The 26,626-nt window shown below is 46.5% G+C and overlaps 2 protein-coding genes across 2 annotated transcripts; one reads left to right on the top strand and one right to left on the bottom strand.

Annotated features, from left to right (window-relative positions):
- Nucleotides 1–552: 552 nt before the first annotated feature.
- tprn (taperin) lies at nucleotides 553–21,443 on the top strand. The gene is made up of 4 exons (XM_011482058.4): nucleotides 553–2,848; nucleotides 15,127–15,316; nucleotides 16,088–16,203; nucleotides 18,696–21,443. Exons 1-4 carry the CDS (start codon nucleotides 752–754, stop codon nucleotides 18,756–18,758), a joined length of 2,466 nt encoding a protein of 821 aa, XP_011480360.1. The 5' UTR covers nucleotides 553–751; the 3' UTR covers nucleotides 18,759–21,443.
- A 14-nt stretch (nucleotides 21,444–21,457) lies between these two features.
- Nucleotides 21,458–25,012, bottom strand: ssna1 (Sjogren syndrome nuclear autoantigen 1). The gene is made up of 3 exons (XM_004075087.5): nucleotides 24,274–25,012; nucleotides 23,356–23,555; nucleotides 21,458–21,649 (listed from the first exon to the last, which is right to left on the bottom strand). The coding sequence occupies exons 1-3, from the start codon at nucleotides 24,323–24,325 to the stop codon at nucleotides 21,557–21,559; spliced, it is 345 nt and encodes a 114-aa protein (XP_004075135.1). The 5' UTR covers nucleotides 24,326–25,012; the 3' UTR covers nucleotides 21,458–21,556.
- Nucleotides 25,013–26,626: the final 1,614 nt, after the last annotated feature.

Genomic DNA, 26,626 nt, shown 5'->3' with positions numbered 1-26,626 from the left:
TCCATCAACATGTACCGAAGCCTTTGTTGTTCAGCAAACAGGGCGAACCTAACAAATAAACTGGTTATTGTTCTGGCCACTTATGTCGAGCTGTGTTTAATTATAGCCGCGCGATTAATATTTGATCAGGTACATTAATCTGTTGTTGTCCCCAAGAATAGAACACTTAGCGCTGATTCACGTGCAGGAAAAAAGCTGCTTCGCTCGGGTACCGACAGGGGACACCTGGGGAGACCTAAACTTCAGCCAAAATAGGTCATATTTGAGTTTTCTTCGTGAACTTGAACTTCTTTATGAACTAAAAGTCAGGCGACAAAGCCGTAAATGAGAAAGGACGCAGCTCAAAGTGTGAATTCGTCTTTAGTTGCCTGAAAGGATGGACCGGCCTTGAATGCAACCTTTTTTTTTTTTTGACTGACAGTCCATTTTATGCGGTTAACAATTGATGGGGCGTGGTTTGGGAGATTGTGGGGCGGTTTAAGGGAAGCAAATGGGCGTGTCTGTAAAGCCTTGGGGCCGATGAACGGATGGGGAGGAGGGGCTACGGTCCGGTGGAGAGGAGGAGTCGCGTTCAGGGGCTGTGGGAGAAACAGAGTAGTGTACCGTGAAGGCGACAGAGAGAGCGCGGGGGGAGGCAGGGATGCGTGCGCCCTGAACGGTCCTGTGGGTACGCTCGGCGGCACACTCAGCCCTTCACAGCCGCAGCGCTCCGCGGCAGCAGTGCCTCATTCCTTCCGAGGTAGCCACCACGATGTCCGGCGGGGCTGAGGTTCGCCTCCTCCGCCAAGATGCCGGCCAAGAAAGTCCGAGGATGCCGGCCTGGAAGCGAGAAATCTTGGAGAGGAGGAAGGCTAAGGGCGGCGGTTCGGGGGGAACCGGGTCCCCGGAGACCAGCCCTGGCAGTGCGGGCCCACAACGGGTAAACGGCGAGCTAACGGGGAATGTGAACGGGAGCGGCGGACTCACGAGGGACGGCGGGGCGGCCGGTGGGTCCGGACGGAACTACACCATCACCACAGCCAGCCAACACTTCGCAAACAACAAAGAGCCGCGACCGACGGCCTCCGACAGGACTCCGAGGGAGAACGACCGGCACGAGAGCCTGGTTCTGCAGGAGAGTCTGGGGCCCCTCGAGGAGAACCCGTTCATCAAGCTGGAGAAGGAGCGGAGGAGGCGGCAGGAGCGGCAGGAGGAGCGAGAACACACCGGCCGCCCGGTCCAGCACATCCTGGAACTGTACGGCAGCGTCCCGGGAATACGGACTATCCGAGCCGACAACATCATCATCATCGAGACGGATCCAGATTACTTCCCAGAAGCTGGAGACGCTCAGACGGGGGCCAAGTGGCAGCAGAACGGGGTGGGGGGCTACAGCTCCCTGAACGACCTTCTGGACCGCAGGGGCAGCGCTGTCACCGAGATCCGAGCCAAGGAGGTGGTCATCTACGACACCACGCTGAGCAAGAGCGAGGAGAACCTGAGCACCCTGGGCCGACCCGAGTATGAGGCCGCGTATGCTGCAGGGGAGGGCCATGGCCGGGTCAGCCGGATCCTGCAGAAGTTTGACAGCAACTATGGGAAACTGCAGAAGAAGTCCCACAGCACGGAGAACCTGCTGGACCTGGACAGCAACTCCAGCAGCAGATCCAGACTCTGGTCCAGACCACAGCCAGACCTGGGGCCAAAACAGGGGCCGGGTCAGTCGGTCAGCAGCCAGCTGTCTTCACCGCTCTTCCAGAGTTCCTGCTCTTCCACACCAAAGCATCCTGTTCCGGAGCACAGCAGCCCCCAGCACATCCCCGGGGGCCCTCATCCAGTGTCATCCTTCCGTCAGCGGTTCGAGGAAGGCCCAGCGGCCCCCCCACGAGACGAGCCAGACAGGGGGCCAAACAAGGTCACCAGGGAGCGAGATTGGGAGGTCACCGAGGTGTCCCCCAAACCAAAGGTGCCATGCTCTCCGGAGACCCGCCGTGCCCGTGCCGAGTCCCCCACAGCTCCCTTTTCCTTCAAGGCGTCCCGTCCCTCACAGGACTTTGAGATCCGGGCCTCCCCAAAGCCAGACCTGGCTCAGATCCCTGACGGGGACACCCAGGCACGAGCCCTCGCAAACCTCCGCCTGCAGTCCCGGAACTCCTTCACCGTGGTCCCCAAAGGCCGCCTTACGGCCCCGCCTGCAGCGGCCAGCACAGTCAAGGCCTCCTCCTCCAACAGAGTGCCCCCCTCCCCAACACTCCCTGTGAAGTCCACGGAGAAAAAAGCTGAAAATTTATTGGAGGAAAATGAGACGGAGAGGCTGGTGGGGACCCCCAAGCCCGACGCCTCTCCTACCACTGAAACAAGTCCTGGTTCTCCTGTGACCTCTGACCTTTTGTCTCCACCTGCTGTTGTTACCCCACCTCCTTTTTCCTCACCTGCTCTAGCTTCACCCCCATCTTCACCAGCTCCAACAGACTCCCCTGCCCCATTGCCGCTCACATCCACCCCCTCCCCGACGCACCGGCCCCCCTCTTTGGATCAGCTGCCAGTAACGAACATAGATGACATTGAGGTGGAGCCCCCACAGCGCGTCTCTGTCCCCAGCCCCCTTGTTCAGAGGAAGAAGGGCAACACCTTCACTGTGGTGCCAAAGCGCAGGGTGGAGGCCGACACCCAGCCAAGCTCACCTGAGACCCAGCCAGAAGCACCAAGGGGGGCCCCACCGGGGTCCACTCCCCCACAGGCCCCGTACGCTCAGCTGGGAACCCTGCTGAAGAAGCGCTACCCCGCTGTGGAGGACATCCAGGTCATCGGTGGATACCTGTCCCTCCCAAAGTCCTGCCTCTCCAAAACGGGCTCCAATGGGAAGAAGGTGAGCACAGACTCAAATGTTCTGTTTTGCTTTTCCTAAACCAGTCTTTCAGAAATGTGGAGCCTCCTCACGAAGGCAGAACCCCCCCACAGACACACATCCCCATGGCAACACACATCATGTCGTGAGACGCGTGTTCGTCAAATTTTTCTTGAGGTCTAAATTTAGCAGTCAAATGTCACGGTTCTGGTTTTGTTTGCACCTGTTGTTTTCATTGCACACCTCCGTAGTTGTTGTTGAAGCTCACGCCTCCACATGCGCGCTTGCACACATCCGCATGCCGCTAAACCGCCGCGTCTCATCGCTTGACCTGCAGCAGCCGGTTTGCATAAGTGGATTAAGATGCTGTGTTCACACGGCCACTCGGATCAACACGCAGGCTTTTTTTCCTGCGCTGCGTCCCGCACAAACCTGTTATTTGTGACGGGGCTGATTACTGGGTGAGGTGGCTCTTCAAGCCAAAGGAAGTGGGCAAATCTCATCAGGACCGTGTTCAGGCCTCAGCCTTTACCTGCTGCCAATGTCTGAGGGTTTAGCTGCGCCTCACTGAAAAAAAACCCAGCCCATTGTATGCAGTATGTATGAGTTTTCTATCATATTCAACACAGTGCCGCAGGCTGCTCTTATATTTTACGCTGGATAGCTTTAAAGTCCCACTCCGATCATCTTTCGATCTGTTCCCACTGGTCTTTTAATGATAATGATGCCTTTTTTAGATAATTCAAAAAACTTGTGTAGTTTTCTAGGACATAGTTTCTGCAGAGCGGCAGGAGTTCAATAGAAATTCACCTCTGAGCTGGGGGCGGAGCAGTTGGTGCAAAGTATCCCCACTTCCCATCACTCATCTGTTTGCACGCTCCCCCACTAGCTGACAGCCTCTCACACCCCCAACTAGGGCTGGGGGATGTGGCCAAATAATACAATCTTTGATTTTTTTATAAAAACAAATTTAATTTCTGATTTTAATTGGTTTGTTTCTCCCTTTCTTTAATTCAATTCAATTTTATTAATATAATCCAATATTTACAACAATAGTCGCCTCAATGGGCTTCACACTGATAATTGTATAATAAACATCAATCATAAAGAACATGAAGTCACATAATTGAATAGATGGCTAAACTGAACTAAACAGACTAAACTAAACTGGGCATCCCTACTCTCAGACCCCCCCTTCGCGGTAAGGAGAAGAAAAAATGAAAATGATTCTGGAAAAAAAATAAGAAACCTCAGGGGTGTCTACACGAAGGAGGGATCCTCCCCCAGGACAGACAGGCAATGTACCAGAATTCATAGAGAAGAATTAACTTATCTAACTCTACAACTACATGCTTAAATAGTCCAGCAGATGGGCTTCATCCAGAGGAGGGGGATCCACAGCCAAGTGTAGGACACGGTCAGGTTCAGGGGCACAGAATCTGGAATCACTCCGCCGGAGGGGAGTGGGACAGAGGGACAGTACATGAATCACACTGCACCAAACAGAGACACAGAGGACCAAATGATAAATAAATGATTAAGAATGGAGGAGAGGAGAAGTAGACCAGAGTAGAGGACAGAACTCATACGTTCCCCAGCTGCTGGTAAAGGTCAGGCTTAGGGTTCAGGTCAGGGCTAGGCTTAAAAGAGGAGAGGCTGTAATGAAAAAAAACTTTTATATGTTAACATCTACATTTTAAAGTTGACCTGAACACAGAGTGCATCTAAATTCAAGCGGGAGAAATGTTTGGTAGCTCGAGCATCTCGAAAAGACTCGACAGAGTCTCTGTTTAAAACAAATCCCACTTTTGGTAGCAACAGCTTTCAAACCGATTCTGCAGCAAGTCTGAAGTGACAAAACCGAACCAATTCCAGAGAACTGAAGAAACTGTTCTGGCTTTGGGAACGAGACCCTCTTGTGTCTGTCTGTCCTGACCTTACTGTTTTACAATGATTTAGATAAAGAAGCACTCAGAAATGCAATCTTAAATGTCATTGTATATTTTTCTATGTTCTCCGTCAGAAAAATGGCACAAGAACATGGTTTTCATCAGAGCGGGTCCCTAGTTTAACTTTATTTGGAGTCACCATGCATCCTCTTCAGCTTTCCATTCCAAAGAGGTGCAGAATGTTTAATGCAGTGACTGCAAAGCAGGGTTGTAATGTAGGCCAGTGTTACAGATAGCTGCTCCCTGACTTGCTGCTCTTCGCGCACACCACCTTTTACAAGCAGAGCTATTTCCAGTTTTACAGTTATTTAAGCTTAAAAACTTCAAATTTAAAAGACTTTTTCAGAACTGTGTTTAAAACGTGTTCCTTTTTTAGAAGGAGGAAGCTTCTAATTTAGATTTCTGCACGGGAATCTGTCTGGTTTCTCCTCTTTGGGTGTTTTCTGAGTCATCTGAAAGCTCTCTGTTTCAGCCTTAGATTTCAGGGGAAACAGAAATTAAAAACAGCCCTGTGGGTTGATGGTAAAGGCTGTGGTTGTTCAGCTCTACTGTGCATGCAGATTACCACCGAGTGTTGCTACGACACGCACAAACATCCTGCACATTGTTCTCACCCGCAAACAAAACCATTTTTCCATCTCTGCATTCGGGTTTGACTGAGTCACATCAAGCTCTGGATTGTTTTCTGGTCCTTTTCATTGGAGGGAAGGGTCGTGCGGGCAATTACAAAAGCGCAGAGGCTTGGCCAAGCCGGCAATTTGTGTGGAATTCGCTGTTCATTGGCGTCCGTGTGTGAGAGCGACCTTCAAGAACGACCACAGCGCAGCTCTCTGGTCTGGAACTGTTTTTTTTCCCATGAGCCAGTGCTACTCAGGGAGCCTTCAGAGAAGCTCTCTTCAGATCCTCTACACATTATTAACTCCTCCTTTTCCTCATGTTCTGCTTTTTCAAGTCTATGAAGAATTGAATGATGTGTTTCTTCATTCCCGTGGATAGCGGTGAATCAGCCTGTCCTGCTTTTTTGTCACCTGGTTCTGGTGGGGAAGATGTTGTAAAAGTGATGTAGGTCAAGCAGGGACGTCACTTTCCGTGAAGTCGGTCCAGAATGAAATCAGTTTCCGTCTACACTTTGAGATCTGGGTTTACAGCAGCTGTTTGCTTTTTATGACCAGCAGTAGATGTGGGAGGAGCTGCAGTTTGCTTTTCAAGTTGTTCCCAAGGACTGCTTGTTATGGACTCATGCCACCCCCCCCACCCCCCCACTCTGTGCATTCTGAGAAAACTCTCAGTTTGGTTGAGATTTCAGCTGGTGTTGGTCATGAAGGATCTACCGTGTTTCGAGCTGTTTCTGGGTGGAAAATATTGTACTTTGATTGTTTTTTATGTAAAAAATAAATTGACTTTTTTTTTTTCAATTCAATTTTATTTATAAAGCCCAATATTTACAACAATAGTCATCTCAAAGGGCTTCATACCTGTAATTGTGTAATATACATCAATCATGAAGAACACAAAGTCATAGAATTCAATAGATATTGGCTAAACTAAACCGACTAAACTAAACTGGGCATCCCTGCCTTAGACCCTCCTTCTCCTTTTTCCTCTTAGGGACAGTCTTGTAGTCTCTTTTCTGAATCCGAACCATAAGTCTGAATCGGCACTTAAGTGTGTTAAAGTTTCCAATTACATCTTTGTAAATCTCAGCAGCACCAAAAGGTCCCGCAGCCCCACATCTAACCACGTCCACATCACAGACTTTCACAGTAGGAGTTTAGAATTTTCTTTACAATGACTTGACAACGTTACACAATAGAATCAAGTCCTCAAAAGACGGATCTGAACGAGAAAGCCTGATATGGGTCGGCCTTGACGACTAAAGATGGCTGATTTCTGTGACACCAAGTCTTTTATGTATCGGGAAAGAGCCGGGAAAGAAAACGTCTGCGGGAAGATTCGCCTGATTTGCACCACTTTAACATTTTGCAACAAGTCTCTTCCAACTGTAGGGCTCGGGCTCGGATCGGGTAGCGACTGACAGCCCAGTGTGAACACTGCAGGCTAAACGGGGAGTCAAGAACCCGTTACACATGCCTGGTGTGAACGTAGCATCACATTTACACAGCTGTAAGAAATAGAAAATTACCGTATTTCACTGTATTTTGTTACCAGGCTGCGTGTTTGTTTTTGGTGTAAAGTCAGACACTAGAGATGTTGCCCCCAGTGGTCATTTGAGGGGCTACACTCTCTGCCAGGGTTGTTTTGTCCCAAAGGATTCACCTTTAGCTTGGAGCTGGCAGTCTCCCAGAAACAGCAGGAAATAAGTGCCGTTTACATCCCAGTAGGTACTTTGTGAAAGTTTTATGAGGAAAATGTGACGGTCCACGAGTGCAGCGGGCTGGCATGTTACGCCACGAGAACCTGCTCTCATTCAGAATGCACAGACGTCTGTTGTTAACATTTGAACCAAATATGAAAAATTCTGTCATTTCTTTAAAGTAAGAGCCTGAGGTCCATCCTTGTCTGAGGCCAGCTTTTCTGCATAAAGCGAATAGAAAACGGCCAAAGGGTTAAACGCTCCGTCACACCGGAAGGCCACTGAAAGGGCACACTCCTACATTTACATTGTGCAGCAGGACTACAGGTGTGAAAGTCCATTGTGTTTAATAATTCACCACCCAGAAGACCTTCCCATCTCTCCTCCCTTCCTGAAATCCTAACATCCTCCCTCCTGTCCCGAACAGCGCTTTTCAGTTTAATCAGGTGAATTAAATGTTAAGGGAAAGGTTAGTAAAAATGAAAATACTATTGGCTCTAAGCTCTACCTGCTTGGTGTTACAGGTTTATGGTGTTTGTTGTTGACCGTAGTTCTAAATCCTTAAATGATGATCGAATTATATAAACGAGTCCAAACATAGTAAACGACCTGGATTTATTTGCGGTAATCTCCGATGAGAGCGATCATAAATGTGTGGAGCCTCAGAAAGTGTCGATGGATCCATGATGAGAACAAGAATCGTTAATATTTTTAACGAGGCAAAGCTGCATCTTTTTTTAGTTTTAGTTTGGAGGAATTTGTAGGTTTACAGTTGTTGTAGCATCTACCCTTCCAATTGCCCTTGTTTATAAAAAAATTACAACTTTGCTTTTTAACCAGTAGTGTCAATTACTTTGTGACTAGTGTTTTTTATTTATTTATTTGTCTTTAAAGGTGTTTGGATGACCAGGACTATAAACGATCAAAAAAGCATTTAAAAGAACCCATTTACGGCTGGGTAGCTCGGTTGGTGAGGTGAGAATGCAGGAATCCAGGGTTCGATTCCCGGAGGGGGATAAACAATGGTACTGGGTCAATTACCATATCAATGGCGAGCAATGAACATCACCCAGTGAGGGTCCTTAGGCAAGACCCTTAACGCTACCGCCTCGCGAGCGCGGTTAGACTGCAGCTCACCGCTCCCCCAGGGGATGGGTCAAAATGTGGAGAAGAATTTCCCCATTGAGGGATCAATAAAGTATCAATTATTATTATTATTACTATTATTAACAAAAGGCTACCCATTGACTATATGAGAACTGGAGCTGAGCAACCCTTCCTCCTCGCATTCCAGACAGGAAGTACCCGCCACCTTCAATGAGCCAAAATAGACTTCCAGAGAGAAATGAACAGCTGTAACTCAGTCGTTCTGTTGGTCAGAAGAACCATTCCTGCTGATACCAGTAGCTCAAGTTATTCAAGTTACAAACGGACCAATCAGAGGCCTCGGTAACAGTGGTCTCACACGGAAAGTCCTAAACGTTGGATTGCGGTCAGATGTACTGTACTTGGTACGGTAACCTGCTGTGAATAGTAAAGTCTCTGTTTGGTGTTTAGACAGCACAGATTTAGAGATTTTAAATTTCTATGAAAAAACATTTCAAGCTTGTTTCTCGCACATCCAGTCAGTCTGTCCTCCGCTCGTGCTCAAACATGCAGCTCCTGAGCAGACGGCCATGCCTGAAGGTGTTACGCTCATGCCCCACCAACCACCGACTGCAAAGTCAGTGTAATTAGAATTCATCCAGCAAAGCCCCACTATCATAGTCATGTTTAATTCAGCGTGTGTGCGTCTTTGTGCAGGTCTTTTTGGAGTGCGTGAGTAAGATGCTGCAGAGATTATAGGAGCGGAGGACGCGCACGGATACGGCCGTTTATAAAAAGAAAGGTGGTGGGAGAAACAGGAGGAGGTCTCAGCCTGTTCCCCCTCCAGCCTCTCTGACTGGCACCACTTTTATGGAAAACCTGCCTAACTGTGCGAGGGAAAAACCACACCGAGCTCCGCTCCCTTGATCGCAAATGCAAACGTGTGTGGGTAATCTTCTGCTGTATTTGCTGTTTGCTTTCTGTCCCATATGCCTTTTATTCAAATATTCCCAATGGAAGCTGCACACGATCCCCCAGCCAGCCTGGGAGTGGCGCCTACACACGCATTAACGTGGTTTTTATCGGGTACTTTGTTGGGAAAGGTCACTAATAATTCGATTTCTTTTTTAGTCCGTGAAAAGCTGCCGTCTGTCTCCGAGCCGTCTCTGTCTGCACCTCCACTCTCCCATTTCCCTCTGTCACATATCCATGGCGCCTGTCGCCAGGGCAACACCAGCCGCAGCCATTCTATCCTGTCATTAGGATTCTAGGATGAAGAGGCACACACACACATACAGGTGTCTTCATGTCACTGTGGCTGTCAGTTCCCTCTGGTCCATGGCCATCTTTAGTATTTTAGTCTGAGGAACAGTGACATGCATCTGAAACGGAGTAGATCAATTTGTTTGAATGATGAGGTTGTGCTCTAGTCAGCAAATGTAGTGTGTGTGTGACAAACAGCTGAGCCATCAGATGTTTCAGAGGCTGCAGACCTTCTGCTGTGTCTTCCTGAGGTCCAACTTCAATCTCTGATGGTGGATTCTGTTGCATTTACAGTGTAAAGACTTTTATTTTGAAAAAAAAAAACAGAAGTGTTTTTTCTTCTTCCCTTTCTTTATGTTTGTTTTAAGACTTTCCATGAATGCAGTTTTGCATGAATTCTTTCATGTTTCAGTACATTTGCTCAGCGTTCATAACTCTTGACTTCCAGATTGAAGCCCATTTGAAATCACAAGTGAAGTCAGTTCACCGGAGAACCACTAGGGGGCTTGCGAGATGAGCACATTTTTCCCCCATTGACTTCAATGCAAAAACAAGTCAATCACTATAACAGAAATAAACTTTTTTTTAAACACTGCCCGATTTGTGTCTGCAGGGTAGCCTCATCTATCGTGGTAGTTGCGTTCTAAAAATAACCTGCGATAGGTAAAATCCATGAAGTGGTCCTCTATACTTGTGGCGACACTGTCATGTGACCTTTCTGTGATGCTTTGCAGCACATTTCTAAAATGCCAACTGTAGAGTTGACGGCGAGAGCCGCGGCTTCCAGGACAAGTGGACGCTGGCATATTTCTTCAGTTAACTATGAAAAAAGAGGATGTGCCTGTTTTCACGGAGTTCAATATCCAGAGGGAGACAAAACTACAATAACTAACGGTGCCAAAAGTTCACAATTGAAAAAAGTAATTCCATGGATTTCTAGGCCAAGAAATGAAAAGTAGACGATTGCGATAAATGGTTCATTTGCATGTAATGTTGTTAAAGTAGTTCAAAGAATGCAGGCCGATTGGTCGGCCTTCGATCATTCTCACCTCGCCAAATTTGGCTCTCTTTGCAAAAAGTTGTGACACCGCTGTCATATCCTGTCAAGATGGCTAAAAATAGATGAGTCACGCCATGAAGAGCGGGTGGAACCATCCCTGCAGATGTTTGAATGAACTTATGAAGCTGTCATTTTCAGACTGAGGTCACTGCACGAATGCAACATTGCAGTATTTTACGGTTTCCTTCTCGCCACGTTTCACTTTGCTTCACAGCCGGTCTACATAAATAAAACACAGCCGTTCCGGTACACGTGATCTCAATAGATTTGGAACTTTCATGGGAGAGCTGCAAAGTCGCACTTTTGACGCTCCGTTAGGCCACACCTCCACTTCTTCAAGCGGCTGATGCTTTCGTCTTTTTCCTGCCGCGATGAGGTTTTCATCACCTGACGCTGCAGAGGGATCCCGGCTCTGTTTGAGCCCCTTCCTCCTGGATCTGACGGATCTGTCTGATCCTGAGGAGTAACGATCTGTGAGGATGTCGGTCGGTGTCACGGTTGCATGTCTGGATCTCCAGAGGATCTTTGTACTCTGCGGCCCTAAACCACACCCTCCTGTGAATGATCGGTGCTACCACACACTACTACCTGAGCACGAGCTCACTTCCTGACTTCAGCAGTTTGTGTTGCTCTTCTTCATCTTTGAAGAGTCAAGGAGAAAAGGTTAAAGGTCATCGTTTTATTTTGATGAAAGGTCTGATTTCCTACCGTGTGCACGGGGCTTTCCTTTGCGCCGATTACAGCTCTTCACAAACACGGACACTCTCGCCACATTCGCACAATAAGTGTGTTTATGTGCGTTTAGGATTAGACTGTTGTTGGTTCTGCTTCACACTGAAGGCTCTTCTTGGTGTGAACCGAATCCTTCACGTCTGCAAAACCGCTGGTCAAAACCCTTCTCCGCTGCTACAAAAATATTTGTACCTGACGCCGTTTGATAAGACACGCACAATATCCGGCTCCTTATCAGTGCCATAATCCGGCGTCGGCTGCACAGCGGCTCTCCAGCACTCACACGGGGCCTTCACAAACCGCTACAGCCTTTGTGCTATCTTGTGGGGTCCAGATGACCCCACCCTTACATTGATGTGTTATTCCTACCGTGACAAAGGTGGATGAAGGTAAAGAGGATTTCATGTAATCCATGGACACCAGTGAAGATCACAAATCATTGAAGAAAAAAGGTTCAGCGCACTGTCGAGTGGGGTCCAGATGACCCAACTCCCAACGTTAACGTGCCTCCAAGGCCGAACAAGCCGATACCTTCCTTGTGGGGTCATATGGACCACAAGGGTTACAGGGAGTCTGCAAGCTGAACACAGATGCCGCCAGGGCCCGCCTCCCACAAACGTGTCGGTAGAAGCGAAGATGTGCAACAGTCCTCCAGCTTCAGCTGCAGCGGCTTTCACTTCATCCAGAGGCGTCATGAAGCTTCAGCATCTGACCTGACCAGGATGCTGTGAGCCTCTGAGGATGAAATCAAACCTTTCTTCAGTGTATCAACTGGCTAAGTTCTGTCCTTTTTTTCTTTAGCTTCCTACATACCAACCATTGACTGTATATAAGAACTGGACTAAGGGACCCCTCCCCTCTGGCATTCCAGGAAGTACCTACTAGTTCCCTGAAGCAAAATTCCCAATGACCTCTTGATAATACTCTTTTTTATGGAAGTTATAAACGGACCAATCAGATGCCTCCATAAATGTAGGTGGTGTTCGCTGGCCCCCCCGTTGGATTGACAAATTCTCGTGAGTCTGTTTTCAACAAGCTCAGCAAACTAATTGGTGAGAGTGGTTGCCATAGAAACGTTGACTCAGAATTGACTGCTTACTGACGTCCGTATCATGAAAAAATGGCCACTGAGTAGAAACCCTCTTCTATGGCTGACGCCGCACTCGCTCTGTCCAGCTCTTTTATACAGTCAGAGGTGCCAAACTAGACTCTGTTGACCAACGGACGGGGGGTATGGGGCACTGGCTCCGCCCCTAAGATTTACCGCTACTAACCAATTAGCGAAAGCTTGTTTTTATGATTGCTTTAGGACTCTGATATGGATATTTTTCTAAACTTTTTCCCCAACAAGTATTCTGAAAATTACAAAATTTTTAAATGCATTACAAATTAAACGAGTTGAGTTGTTAGTTTTTGTTAGTAAAAAAATGGTCAAAACTCCTCTTAATAGTTGATATTTCTCCATCAGATCATCTGGATTCCATGCTTCTGCTCTCTCAGACAGATTTTCTCCCGTCATGTCAGAGGATCAGTTTTTCTTTGCAGACTTGATTTCAAAATCTGCTCTGTTTTCTCACATTTGAAGCCTCTGAGGCTTCGCCTGCAATCTCAGACGACGGCCGCGTTCTTCATGCAGCTGCAGCCAAACTGCAGGTTGTGTTCTAATATTATCCTCTGACTGGAGATTAGCTCTAATCTGGCACCTGCTCAGTCCTCTTCCAGCTGACATGTTGTTGTTTTAGTTCCGCCTCGGTTCGGACTCATAATCTGAAATAATCTGCTTGATTTTTTTTCTTTTTTTCTTTAAGTGACGGAGCACTTTGTGAATGCAGACGAGACTCTGTGACGTTGCTGCAGCTCGGTGCTGAGCCGTTACATCTTTGTGCCATTGTTGTTGGGGGGGGGTTGTTCCACTAAATGAGGACATGCCATGCTGGGTGGCCTGGAATAAACTCCTGGCTTTGCTCCACGTCGGCCTGGTAGCGTCTCCATCACGTTCTGTGAAACTGCAAACTGAACTCAAAAGGGACTGCAGCAGTTCAGGCCCAGACCTGTAACTGGTCTGTTTGCTCACATTTCCCTTCCAAACGGAAATATGTCTTTGTTTGAGATGAAAGAAGAAGATGTTTCTTCTGTGGGAAGTTGGTGTGTGGCTGCATCTGAGGGTCAGGGAGTCACGGGGGTCCAACAGTTTCTGCCTCTGCTGGCCTCAGATGTGGTCTGAAGTCCTGCGTTCTGTTGGAACGGGTGAACAACCGCGGGCCTGAATCGGAACTAGTTTTTCCGTCTGTCGGTGGAAAAGCTGAGGCGCTCATCTGTGCTCCAGCTGTGAGCAGAGGTCAGAGCGCTGCTCGTCTGGCGTCTGGCGTCCGGAGACTTCCTCAAAGACAGGACGGAGCCGGGGATGTTTCTGGGCAGAAAGTAGGGCACGTCCAGGCGTCCTCTGGGAGGAAGGAGCAGATCAGGCGCTTGACGGGCCTGGCATTCTTCTGTGGTTTCTTTGAGTCCCTCCTTCCCCTCACGTGACACAGATCTGAGGCTGTTATCAGCTTATCTGAATATGTCTAATCTGAACGACCCTGATGGAACAGTGGAGCTGATAAAAGTTCACACACTTTTTTCCTGCATGTCCTCGTTGATTGACGGTTCCAGCGCAGCTCCTCGCCTTTAAAAGGGGGCGGGGTTTCCTCCATGTCTTCTGTCACTCCTTCAGTCTTCTGGCTGTTTGTGGAGCGCCACCTTTCAACCTTTGTCCTCTCAGGTGGAATCCCCGCCCTGCAGTCCTTCTCCGTCAGGTGGGTCATGTGATTAGTGGGTGTGTCTGCAACGCCACGCAGAGATGTCATGGAAGGACTAGTTGTTTCCCAGAAACCCATCCGTATGATGATGATGATAGAGACCTGAAGTGAGGAAGCTTGAGGCCTTGCTATCTTTAGGTTTGGGCCATAAAACCGAAGTTAGAACAGATCTGGATCAGATCAGAGATTATGGTGCCAGGCACTTTGGTCAGGATGAACCTCGCCCCCCGGAAACGCACGGGCAACCTTTCTGCACGCTTTTCATCTCCATGGAAACAAGGATGTAAGAAAACAAGCTATTGTTGTCGTTTTATTAGCACGAGGCGTGCACGCTAAAACATCTAACAGCTTCATCAGGAACTTCTTCCTGTAAATCCTTCAGGCTCCCTTTGAGCTCTCCGCTCCTTCAGGAGCTTCATGTTGGTTTTTCCTGGTTAAGAAACCGTCACATGCTCATTAAAAGAGTGTCGAAGGCTGCAAATCCAGAAAAAAAAAGCTATTGTCTTTTGTTTTAAGAGGGAACTTTGGCGTTTCAAGCTATTTTGCTGCTTTTCCATCATAATTTAAAATGAGTGAACAATAGTAACAATATTCTGCTCAAATAATGGATCTTTCTGGATTTAGTGATCAAATCCCAGCTGGGACCTGTCCCTGCGTTCGTGGGTTTCCGCCGGGCACGCCGTCTTCCTCCCACGCTCCATAAACGTGCTTCATAGGTGCATTGATGACTCTAAATTGTTCCAAAGTGTGACTGTGAGGGTGTGATTGTGGCCCTGCGACATACCAGCGACCTGTCCAGGGTGTGCCCCGCCTTCGCCCAACTGAAGCAGGGTTAGTCTCCGGCAGCCCCGTGACCCCGAAAGGGATTTAAAGAACGGATGGATGGATTTATCTCCCGCATTATTTAGCTTTCAGTTTTTTTATTTATTCAGCAATATTCAAGTCAATTGAGCACGTCTGTCTTTTTACAGGAAATTACGTTTTTTTAAATTCGAAATGATGTAATATTTAGTCCGGAAGCCGGGCGTCCTGCTGTTTTCCATCTTCTCCTCATGATCCTGAAGCTCACCGATGATCTCTGTTGTTTTTCTCTGCAGCTGAAGATCTCCTTCAACGAGTCGAGCCTCCACAGCACGTACGAGTATCCGTCTGAGAGCAGCGTGTGGGACAGTGGAGACGAGGACGAGGAGGAGCAGGAGGAAGAGCCGCCCAGCATGGTGGGACGCATCCACATCCCGCGCCCCAGCATCATCACCACGCCAACCCACAGCAACAACAGCAGCAGCGGTGAGATGTGTTCCCGATTCTACAACTGGTGCTTGAACTGAATCAAGCAGAAACGTCTATTTGATCTTTTAGAGACGGGGAAAAAAATTATCCCATAAAACAGTTTAGCTGGGGGTTTATGTGGGGTTACATCATGAGAGGAAAGTCACTCCATGAGAGCGCCGACGTTCTGTGGAAACATCATGAAGCATCGTTCAGACGCAGTCCTGCAGCTCAAATAGGCATGAAAATTCAAAGAGGGCGTCTCATGTTCCCTATCAGGAATTCCAGATTACTTTTGGATCAGGAACATTAACCAAAATAAAAAATATTCAGTCGATGTGACAAATCATACACACAAGTTAGAGGACAGAGACCCCTGCTGGACAAAAGATGAACTTCATCTAAATCTGCATCAATCAGGATTCGTGAAAATAAAAACAATCCTTTAAAATAATAAAGTAAGGAACTAAACTAAGATATTTATTATGCATTATTTCTGTTGCTTTCATGAGTCACTAAAATAAATTATTGAATAAAAAAGGAAGAACAAAAAATGTGTTTTTCTAATTCTTTAATTTGGGGGATTTTTTTTAAATCTCCACTGTTATTACATTAATATAAAGTAATAAATAAATTATACATTTTTTTTTTCGTTTTACATTCAATATAACATTGAATACTAATGATGAGACTAAAGCAGAATTTATATTTATAAATGTATGAAAATGGCTTGTTAAAGAGTAAAGGCGTCATCAGAAACTAACCGCCTGTTTTTTGGGTGGCGTGCAGACCTTTCCAGCTACGTCCCTAAACACTCGGTGGACTTCAGCTCCTGGCAGGAACACAAACACGACGACGGCGTTCACCAAGTGGATGCGGATGCGCAGACGACGGCGGAAGTCATGGTGAGCTTTTATGTCAGCCTGGAGATGCTGGATGTGTCGGCTGCACGTTTCTTGAGGACTACAACCCGATTTTTGTTCATCCAGTTGAGATGTTTGAGAGATGTGTGCTCCTAGAATCCGGAGCTCTCCTCTAAAATAACTGAACGGTCCAGCAGTCAAAGTCCAGATGCGGACAGTCTGTGGGGAAACCCAATCTTTCCGAAACGATCAAGACGTGTCAGCTCTAAACATCTGTGGTCTGAACGGGCAGAAGACGCCGGCGTGAAACATCCAGCACTGATCAGAAATGTTTCTGTGTGGGTCGTCTTTGCTGAGGGTTCGAATCTCACCTGCAGCTCCAGCAGTGAAGTCCTTCATCAGGGATCAGATGTCCCACTCAGAACATCTGATGCTGGCGGACGTTTATCTATTGAGGAAACGTCGTTACGGTTTTCCACTGCTGGGGTTTAAAAGAAGTACGAATTTATAGATCACAGGAGGAAACACAGGAACGGAAATGCAGCGTTTTCCGGTTTATCGCTGGGGTTATGTTCTCAAATAACCTGTGAAGTCTGTGACGTAGACTGTCCTACACTTTTCTCAGACAGACATAAACAGTTTCTCACTTTTTCTCTTGCGTCAACTCTCAGAGTTCAAACTAGGGCTGCACGATATGAGGAAAACTCGTGATATGCGATATTAGTGATCAATATTGCGATGACGATATAACTTGCGATAAATGAACAAATAGCAAAAACAACAAAAACATTTTCATTTCACTGCAAAAGTTCAAATTAAGTAAGAGTCAAAATACCTTAAATTATTCTCCAAATGACCCTCGTCTAAGAAGGAGGGCAACATCTAACATAAAAGCTCCATCTGATTGGTCAAATGCATAAAGGGATTTATTCAATTCATTAAATAGTTCAATTTGCCATAAGATTGTTTTAGCACATTTAAGGTTTACCATTCTTTGCGATTTTTGCCGACTTTTGCGATATAGATATTGCTTACAGCTTGAAATCGCGATAACAATAAATTTGCGATTAATTGTGCAGGCCTAGTTCAAACCGTCATCTGATCGCCATCGAAGGTTTATGTAGGTCTCAAACGTGTCTCTACGGGAGACGGGGCCTGGAGGGGATTGATTGACAAGGTCAACAACCAGCCAGGATGCAGAACACTGTGCTGAGAAAAAACGTGCCCTGAATTAAGGGTGTGAGTGACGCAGTGAGACTGCGAAAAGGTGAACCGCAGTTTTGCCAGGTAACACTGGAATGCAGGAAAATTTCCCTTCTGGAATGTTTTTATCTTTTGTATTCGTTAAGGGCTGCATCAGCACAGCTGATCCACACACTAAAGGCCCGTACACACCGGGACGAATATTCGCCAGGCGTTATTCGCCAGCGTTTTTCGCCACGTTTTTTGTGTTCACACCCAGGCGATTTTCGCTGACGATGAGTGGAGTGAACATGCAATTTCATTCCCTGACATTAGATGGCGCTTAATGTAAACAGAAATACTCCTGTACACAAGGTGGCGCTGCGCAACTTTACGCTTCTTAAAGTCGCTTTTCACTCAGAAGAAGAGAGCAAGTTTTTACACGCTTGTCAGAATCAAACAAAAAAAACATGAATATTTCAAGCACCAGTTGCTCCAACTGGTGCTTGGTTCGGGGATATTTTAGAATGTCCGTCATTATTTCTTCGCGGCAGTGTAGACGCTACTTGGCGTCTATCTTCTTCGCTGGTATGTGTGCTCAGCAAGGCAGTTTTGTGTTTGAGCGCCCCCAAGTTGTGTTTTACTGTAACTTCAGAAGCTCCAGACACGTGAGCAAAAGCGCCATTCTCATTGGTCGAGTAGATTTCGACGCGACGCGTCGAAAAAAAAAAACGAACCCGAGGCGTTTTTTTTTTTTTTACGCTTTAACGCCTGGCGTTTTTTCGCGTCGGTGTGCACACTCTCGTTGGTGCCCTTTGTTTAGTCACGAGGCGTTAATTCGTCCCGGTGTGAACAGGCCTTGAAGGTTGATGTAGTTGTGATGTTGCATGCGGGATGAGAAAACCGAACCAGAGAACCGGGCAGAACTCATCTGGATCAGAACATCACCGAACATATCAAGTGTTATTTATGTAGCACTTTCCATATAGAACGGAACACAAAGAGATTAACACCAGAACTAAAACATAAAACAAGCACAACAATATAAAAATTCCAATAAAGCCCCCGACCCACACACAACCCCTAATCCCATTCATGGCTCCACCCCTTAAATGATGGAAATGAACATTTAGGAAAGAGGCTGAAAGCAGAACTGCCTGGTCTTTTTTTTTGACTGCATATTAATAATATGGGGGGATCAGTAGTGTCTGAAGGGGTCGTGTGGTGGGGAGGGTACTCGGTGCTGGGGGGCTCTCTCTTCATTCTTGCGTGGACAGACGGCAGATTTGAAGGGGAGACTGACGTTTTATTGTGAAAGAAAGAATGACGGCGTTTGTGTTTCCTGTCTGCAGCTCACGCCGGCGGACAGCTCCTCCCTGTCTGACTACAGCAGCGAGCCGGCTCTTTACTTCTGATCCCTGCGGCCGACGGTGCTGACCCCACCCCCGCCCCAGCCGGACTCCCGCTCAGCGGGCCAGCCGGCGTTCCCCGTCGGTGCTGCTGGCTCTCCGCCTTCTCCTGAAAGCAGCTGGGCTGTTTGCCATCCGGGACAGTTGAACTGTCGCCTCCGCCGTCATCACCACGCCTGGCACCGCCTCTCTGGACGCTTCCTGCTGGCTTCAAGCTTCAGTTTCAGATGTGATGAGAGGAAGCAGCTGCTGTCGGTGTGTGATGGAGTCCGGTGTTACCATGGAAACACGGCCTTTTCTCCCTCTTCCTCTGAGATCCGGGGGACATTATTGCTCCGGCAGAGGGCAGTTTGGATGCAGGACCAAAAAGGGTGCCAGTTCTAGTTTTTGTTTCAGCCAACAACAGGCCTGCTGGTGGGTGGGGTCAGGGGGTGGGGTGGGGTCAGCTCTCATATCCCGATGAATGCTGGAAAAAGTGCCCTTCGCCAATCCCGCGTGCGTCCGAATGGAGTCCCTCTGCGGAGGAATCCTCCACGTCTTCATTCGTGAGTCGCGTTTGACACGAGACGCGTCATCACTCCCACATTCCAGAGCAGTTGCTCCGCCCATAACGGGGGGGGTGGGGGGGTGCAAGCAGGACAGTGTGTGAATGCTTTTGATAAATGTTCTTTTTTTTATTCCGTTGTTTTATATGCAAGAAATGCACCGAGTCTCCAGATTTTCTTTTGTTTTTTTAAATCATGTTGCCAACGGATGAAAGGCTCACCGTCAGAGCCTCCTTCCCTTCGGCCAGTATTGCTGTACAGTTTCCAAGCAGGGGGGGTGCTGGACATTGCTGTTGCCCCCCTCCCTCAGTGTCGAGTCGATCTGTGGTACCTCTGTCCTGTCTGATGTCTTTGCACTGTCTCGCTTTTAGCTGAATTTTGCACCTCGGGAGGAAGAAGTGGGGAAACGTGCACCTGAAGGATGAAGGATTTCAGCTGCAGCTCCTCTTCTGTAATGAATCGTCTTTCAATGAATCAAGTGGTCGTTGTTCGCGGTGATGCGCTGCCGACAGCTGCCTTTTCGGATCCGCAGCGGTCCAGATTTTCCTAATTCTTCTTTCTTTGACCTCTGCCACATACTCAAAATTTTTTTTTTTAAATCACCAACAAATATTGGACATGGTGGATACAAAAAATGATGACATCACAGCGGGTGAAACTCTCAAACAGTGAATGGAGCCAAAATGTCAAAATCCACGAATGAAACCAAAAGGCCCGTGTCGGAGAGATCCAAAGGAAGTTTAAAAATGATTATGGGGTGGCAACAGGACCTACAGCTTGGCCACCATTTAGGGGCAAAGTGTGTAATTTGGTGATTTTCACACTTTTATCAAATATGGGGAACGAAAAGGATTGTTCCTTAAAACTTAACACACGCCACAAAGTGAAGGTTGCATCCAAATTGCTTCACTGCTCACCGTATAACGCGTTCGCCAGTTTGTAGTGCTTCTCGAATCTACAGCCCCAAAATCCAGCGCACTGGAAATTTCCCAGAAGTCTCTGCCAAGAACCAGTGTGCATGGATGCTCACTACTATAGACCACAATGCATTGCGTTTGAACGATTGTTTGATCTTAGGTGTGATCATCAGAACACAGTGGATTCGTAAATATTTGTCAGGTTTTTACTTTGTGAAATCGGTGACGGTGTCGTATTTGCCGTTTAAAAAAAGAAAGTAGTGAGAAACCACATCCAAAGTTCTGTTGACCTTTGACCTCAGGAGGAGGTCACCTATTTTGATAAAAAAAAAGTTGGAAATAAAGGTTGTAGATTTTGATCAAACTCGCCAAAAGGTCGTTTCCCTGCTGCTCGCACGTTTTGTTTGGTTTTTTAAACCAGAAAATGTAAAACGTGAATCTCTGAACAACATAACATGCAATATGACTGTATCAGGAAAGGGGGGCGTGGCTAACAAAAAAAAACCTTCGTTGCCAAGGAAATCCAAACATTTACGTAAATTTTCTTGTAAAAATCACTAGACCTGTTCGTCACCCCCAGGCGACCAAAACATGAAATGGTTGCTATGGAGATAAAAGTCACGGAAAGCCACCATTTTGACGTTTTTCCTTTTCCACGAATTTGTCACGTGCAGCTCTGACCAGGGTGGCGGAGGGGGAGAGCGAGGGGCGTGTAGCAGCAGTTCGGTCAGTGAGGGCGGCGGGGGCAAGTAGCATCTGCCATCATCGGCCATCCAACGCCACTCGTTTTACGTTTCATTTTCCTCGTTTTGTCTTCAGTCTGACTTGGAGCAGAAAGGCAGGTCCGAGGTTCTGCTCCGATCTCCAACACCAGAAAAGAGCCGTAAATTGCGCTGTGTGCTCAGAGTGCCACGCCAACCGTTTCCATCAGAGGGACGCATTTTCATCCAGCACAACTCTTCTGAATGTTTTCTACAATCATGGCTTTCAGGTCGTGAAGCCCACAGGCGGACCGGGTTCCTCAGACGCAGCAGGTTTTTGCTGATGGTTGGTGAAGAATGTCAGGGGTTTCCCACTGCAGAGTGCAGGGTCACCTTCGGGTTTCTTCTCGTCTTTAAAGCTGCATCGCAGGGCATCTGCTCACTGTAAACTTCTTGTATTCATTTGGGAAAGAAAGACGTTGCACTTGTACAAAGAAAAACTGAATAAATAGAGAAGTTGGAACAAAAGCAGCGATGAGTCCTTTTTACTGAACAAACACGTTTATTTAAATAACCTCTAAGAAATCAGTGACATATTTGACACGGCGGCTGAAGGCGAGCGCCGGCACATCCTTCGGGCCTTAATGCTCCTTCCTGCGCGGCTCTGTGGCTCTGCTGAGGTTCCCCGCTTCCTGCTTCAGGACGCTCAGCAGAGACTGGGAACTCTCCAAGATCTACAAGAGGAAACAAAGACCCCCCCCCCATGAGTCCCAACTGAGCTCCACAGACAGGAGTCTGTCAGTGTGTCAAAGGTCCAAACTAAACACTAAAAATCTATCAGGTGAATCCATGAGCTCGTCTGGACGGGAGGCTGTGGCTCTACCAACATTCACGCTGGTCCTCAGCAGGCAAAGACAAGTCCCGCCCACCCACAGTAAAACAAGAACCGGACTGGGTGACTCCTCGCCCTGGCGTTCCAAACAGGAAGTACGTGTTTGGAAAGCCATTTGCTTATTTGCTACTACGACCAATATGTGCACCAAAGTTCCTATAGAGTTCTATTGAGAAATAAACCGCTGTTACTCAGTCATTATGTTGGCCAGAGCAAACATTCTTTCCCTGCCACCTTTTATTAACACGTTCTTGCTAATCCTATTTTTTTCATATTTTTTCTGTAGCTCAAGTTATTCCAGTTATAAACTGACCAATCAGATGCCTCCATAGAAGTAGGCGGCCTTGCATCAAACGTCCGAAGCGTTTCACAGTTCTCCAGAGCGCACTTTCAGTGGAAGGGGTGTGGCCTTCTAACGTGCTCACTGCTGATTGGAGAGAATGGTTGCCCAAGAAATGAAGACGGACCAATCACGGCTTACTGCGGATGTCCGGTTCCAATATGGCGACGGACATAATGTGGAAAAATGGCGACTGAATTGACTTCCTTTGGTTGAAACTGAAAGCAAAGCCTTTCTATGGGTTATGGTTAGGGATTTGATTTGGGACGTCTTTTTTCTGCACAGATGATACGCGCACCCAAGCAGAAGCAGAAGCAGAAGCATCTTCTGCCAAAGTGACGGGTCTCTGCCGACGCAGCAGCTTGTGTTCCTCGAGCAGGGCGTTTGGGAGGGTGTTTGCAGTGATCACTGCTGGCACGCGGGGAGGTCAGCATCAGCGTGTGGGATGTGCACCATCTGCAGCTTTTGTTAAACCATAACAACACGATGCATGATGGGAATGCAGGCAGCAGATGACATCAAACGTGCTGATAAGTTTGGATGAAACGATGCGAGTGACTCTGCAGCCTCTCACAGCACTTTGGGAAGAAGACAACTATCAAGAATCCTTTTCACAACAGGGCGGATGAAAAGGTGAATCCGAGGATGAAATGAGCTTCAGCTATTCCGGTGCTCGGGCTGTTTTCCGCTAAACTCAATAAACTTTATTGACGGTGAAGATAAAAGCGTGACAGGGTTGTAGGCATGCCCGTCCACACCCAGTGTGCTTTCTACATCTAAAATAAGATGTTTTTTTTAATGTCTGCTTTGATTCACAACAATTTCAGTAATCAAATACACAGAAAAACAGTTTTAAGCTTAATTTTCTTTAAAACATGTCCATCCGATAAATGTTACAAGAACGTAAAAAAACACAATTTTCATCAGAGTGGATCTTTAACTTTGGGGTTCGTGCCTCCTCTTCCTGTCATTTCGGTTTTAAATCAGTTCAAAACTAAATACAAAGACAGTCTTGGTTATTAAAATGAGGAAACCTCTCAAATAGAAATTGTCGTCCCATTTCTCCTCCGGCAGAAGAGTTTAGGTTTCAAAAATATGTTTACTCTAATATTTTGTCACATAGTTGTTGGTTTTCACAGCTCTTTTCACCGACATGTGAACACCTGAAGGGGTTTGGCTGCAGATGCACACATGCGGAGGCGGCTCACCTTGGTGTACGCCGTCTCCGTCTCTGCGATGGTGCGGTCGAACGTGGCCCGAGCGGCCAGCCTTTGAGCCAGACTCTTCTCCACTCGGCTCAGCTTCTCCGACAGGATCTGGATGTCGTGCTGCAGCCGCTCTTTCTCCTCTTCCTCCAGCTTGATCTGACGGTTCAGCTCCTCCCGTTTGGAGTACAGGTCCTCGATGCCTGAGGGGCAGAAGCACGGGTGGAGTTTCTGTGGGTCTGCTGCTGCTCCCCCCAAAAAAAACACCCTTAAACCTGCACCGCTTCACAGTATCAAAGGATTTACTGTTCGTTTAAACTCTTAATTCAACGTAAGAAAAAAAAAAGATGCAATAAGAATTGTGAATGCTTTACACTAAGGTCTTCGCCGTCAACAATTCTGGATCAATCTTTGATTTGATTTTAGGATATTACAAATATTGATTGCGTTAAAAAACAAAAAAGGAATTTCACAAAACATTTTGTTTAGCACTAGCCAGATTTGTGCATCTCTGAAACACATTTTCCACAAAAGCACACCTATTTTTAAGGGTAAATAAAGACATAAATGTCGGATATAATCGACAAGCTAACTGTCCAACGTGCTGAAGATAAAAGCAGCCATTTACGTTTGCATTAAGTCAGAGAGTTAACCTGGTTAAACTGGGTGAAGGTATAATCTTTGGGATTTAACGAGGTGGTGCAAAACTTTCTGATAAATGAGGGACAAAAAAGAGGAAAACAACAAAACTCGATGGATTATTATGGAAAAATTAATTCAGGAGTCTCCTAATAGGGGAAACATGTCATCAAAACCTGCCACGTTACTTATATATCTGAGAAAAACAAATAATTATAAAAAAATATTCCTACTTTTTTTTTAAAGTCTATTTAGAAAAGGGAAAGTGGGAAAATCGCTCACATTTGACCAGCTCGTTGTTGTAGGTCTGCAGGGCGGCAGCTTGTTGAGTCATGTCCGCTGCTAGCTAGCAAAGTAACGGCCGCTTCTGAACTCTCCCGCCGTCCTAGCGATGCTCGGTGCGGGCGACGAGCTAACGCGCCATCGATGCCTCTGAGCTGAGAGGCGGAAAACGTCCGGACAGATTCAGCCTCCTCCGCTGGTCCAAGGTCCCCTCCTCATTCAGGACAGCGGGGCTGGAGCAATTTCCCGGTCAGATTAGGAGACTTCTTCTGCGGTTAATTTAAATGCACGATGACGGACGGGATAGTGGTGGCGCCCTCGAGTGGAAACGTATTTTTGCTTCGGCTGCTTTGGCTTTTCATTTAACAGGGGTTCAGAAAATCAAACATTTAAAATCTGATACATCGTGCTTTAATTTTATAATGAACCCCCTTACCCAGTTCTATGGATTTCACTAACCTGATTTCAACAATGAACTGTTTTCATTATTAGCTGTTGTTGGAAAATATAATCTGTCGCTTTGAGATTACTTTCCTTTGTTGCATGTCCAATAAAGTCGAGAAGAAGAAAACCACGGGATTCGTCCGGATTAAAGATTAACAAATTTATTCCCTAACAATATTTCTAAAAACATAGTAAAAACAGAATAAAACAGAATAAAACAGATCGATCTGGGTGTCCAAAATCAAGGCCTGCAATACGCAAGAGGTTACATTCCGAATTCACATGCAGCTTGTCTGGAGACACAGGAAAATTCCTTGAGTTCAGACTTTTAAGCATGTGGGCAGAACATCCTCCCCCGGGAGCAAGATGGCCGCCGAATCTCCGCCTCTGGTCGCTAGAGATTGGCTGGCAGGGAGCCTGCCCACTTCTGTCAGTCCATGTTAGGAGTCAGCATCCGTTTTCCCGCGTCTGAAGTCACCTCCCAGACTGACATGGTCCCGCAACCAAATGGCTCCCTAGGTGGCCCCCACGTGTGGCCGGATCTTCTTAACATACAGTAGACAATACACCTTTGTTCCCCACACGGGAGCAGATGCCTGTGGCGGTTCCCAGGGATTGAGATGATTGATTTATGATCCAAGTCAGACCTACAACCAAATGGCCCCAGAAGATCAAAGACCGTTTTCTCCTGAAGGGGTTGGAGGTTGGAGCTGCATTCCTGAAACCTCTTTACATATGCAATTATCAGGAAGTCCCTTTTAATTGAAATGACTGAAACCCACACACAGTAAACCTGAAAGAAAACCTTCAAAGAAATAAAGATAAGATAAAAACCTAGGAGAAATAAGAACCACAAAAATAAATTCCTTCAGTTTCCCTCTCTTGACCTCACGAAGTGAGGTCACACAAAAAATAAAAACACATCATCAAAATATAAAAGTACAGAAAAATAAAACATTCAAAGTCAAACTTAAGTTTAAAAAAGTAAAAATATAAAAGTCAAATTCAAATTTAAAAAGTCAAAATATAAAAGTAAAAAGGTAAAAAATACAACAAAGATAACACTTCCTATAAAGAAAAGAAAACACCTAGAATTAAGGGGGGGAATTGAGAAATGTTAAAGCAGAACAAAATCACACAGACGATGAAAAGAGAAAAGAAAATTGTCAAACATAACAGTAAGCAATTTTATAAAATGTAACAAAGTCCAAAAAAGGTCATTCCGGGCCTCGAACACTCGCGTCCTCCTTCTGCATGTCCCACAAGCTCTGGCAAGCTTGGACCTGGCCTCCTATGGACTTCTCAATAAGCCTGTTAGAGATCTGACACATCTGATACAACAGAACGGCTGCAAAAGGACTTGGGGTGTCCACTGCTGTGGTACTGTTCTGCCAAGATGATTCTGCTGTGGGTCTAAGTTTTTGTTAGTGTTAGGGTCAGGAAATTAAAAAATAAAAAACAATAAAACACAAAAGACAATGAGACAAGAATCAATTTACGCATGCGCAGTAAGAGAAAATATGATGGAAAAGGTCCACCACATTTCTCTTCTCAAAGGTCTGCTTCCCCTCGTGCTGTTTTATGAAGAACACAAGTGGGGAAAATACAAATTCAAGAAAAAAGAAAAAAGTTTATTATGGGCTGTTGTGTAATGACCCAGTCGTAGAACCTACTCATCCTTGCTGTGGATGAGAGAAAATCAGATGAACAGACACACAAAGCTTTAAAATTTTTAAAAATGGTCAATCTGTGTTACTATTTAAACATTCTTTCTAAATGGTCAATCTCTTTCTAGACAAATACATTTAAACGATAATAAAATAATGTCCTTCTTTTAATCATTAAGACCTCTTTTGTCTACCTCCCTCTCTTGGCCTGGGGCTAAGCTCCAGGACAAACACATAAAACG

The sequence above is a fragment of the Oryzias latipes genome, chromosome 12 (assembly GCF_053564925.1).
Source record: "Oryzias latipes strain Hd-rR chromosome 12, Olatipes_Hd-rR_3.1".
In the NCBI taxonomy this organism is placed as follows: domain Eukaryota; kingdom Metazoa; phylum Chordata; class Actinopteri; order Beloniformes; family Adrianichthyidae; genus Oryzias; species Oryzias latipes.
Note: the sequence above shows the minus strand (reverse complement) of the source record. Positions and strands in the feature narration are given on the sequence as shown.

Bases quoted from the DNA above. Each gene is read 5' to 3' on its own strand.
- tprn (XM_011482058.4), top strand. From the start codon at position 752: ATGTCCGGCGGGGCTGAGGTTCGCCTCCTCCGCCAAGATGCCGGCCAA. The intron at 2,849-15,126 runs GTGAGCACAGAC...TTTTCTCTGCAG, and splicing joins CGGGCTCCAATGGGAAGAAG to CTGAAGATCTCCTTCAACGA. The intron at 15,317-16,087 runs GTGAGATGTGTT...GGTGGCGTGCAG, and splicing joins CAGCAACAACAGCAGCAGCG to ACCTTTCCAGCTACGTCCCT.
- ssna1 (XM_004075087.5), bottom strand. From the start codon at position 24,325: ATGACTCAACAAGCTGCCGCCCTGCAGACCTACAACAACGAGCTGGTC. The intron at 23,556-24,273 runs GTGAGCGATTTT...TCTGCCCCTCAG, and splicing joins CAACAACGAGCTGGTCAAAT to GCATCGAGGACCTGTACTCC. The intron at 21,650-23,355 runs GTGAGCCGCCTC...TTCCTCTTGTAG, and splicing joins CGGAGACGGCGTACACCAAG to ATCTTGGAGAGTTCCCAGTC.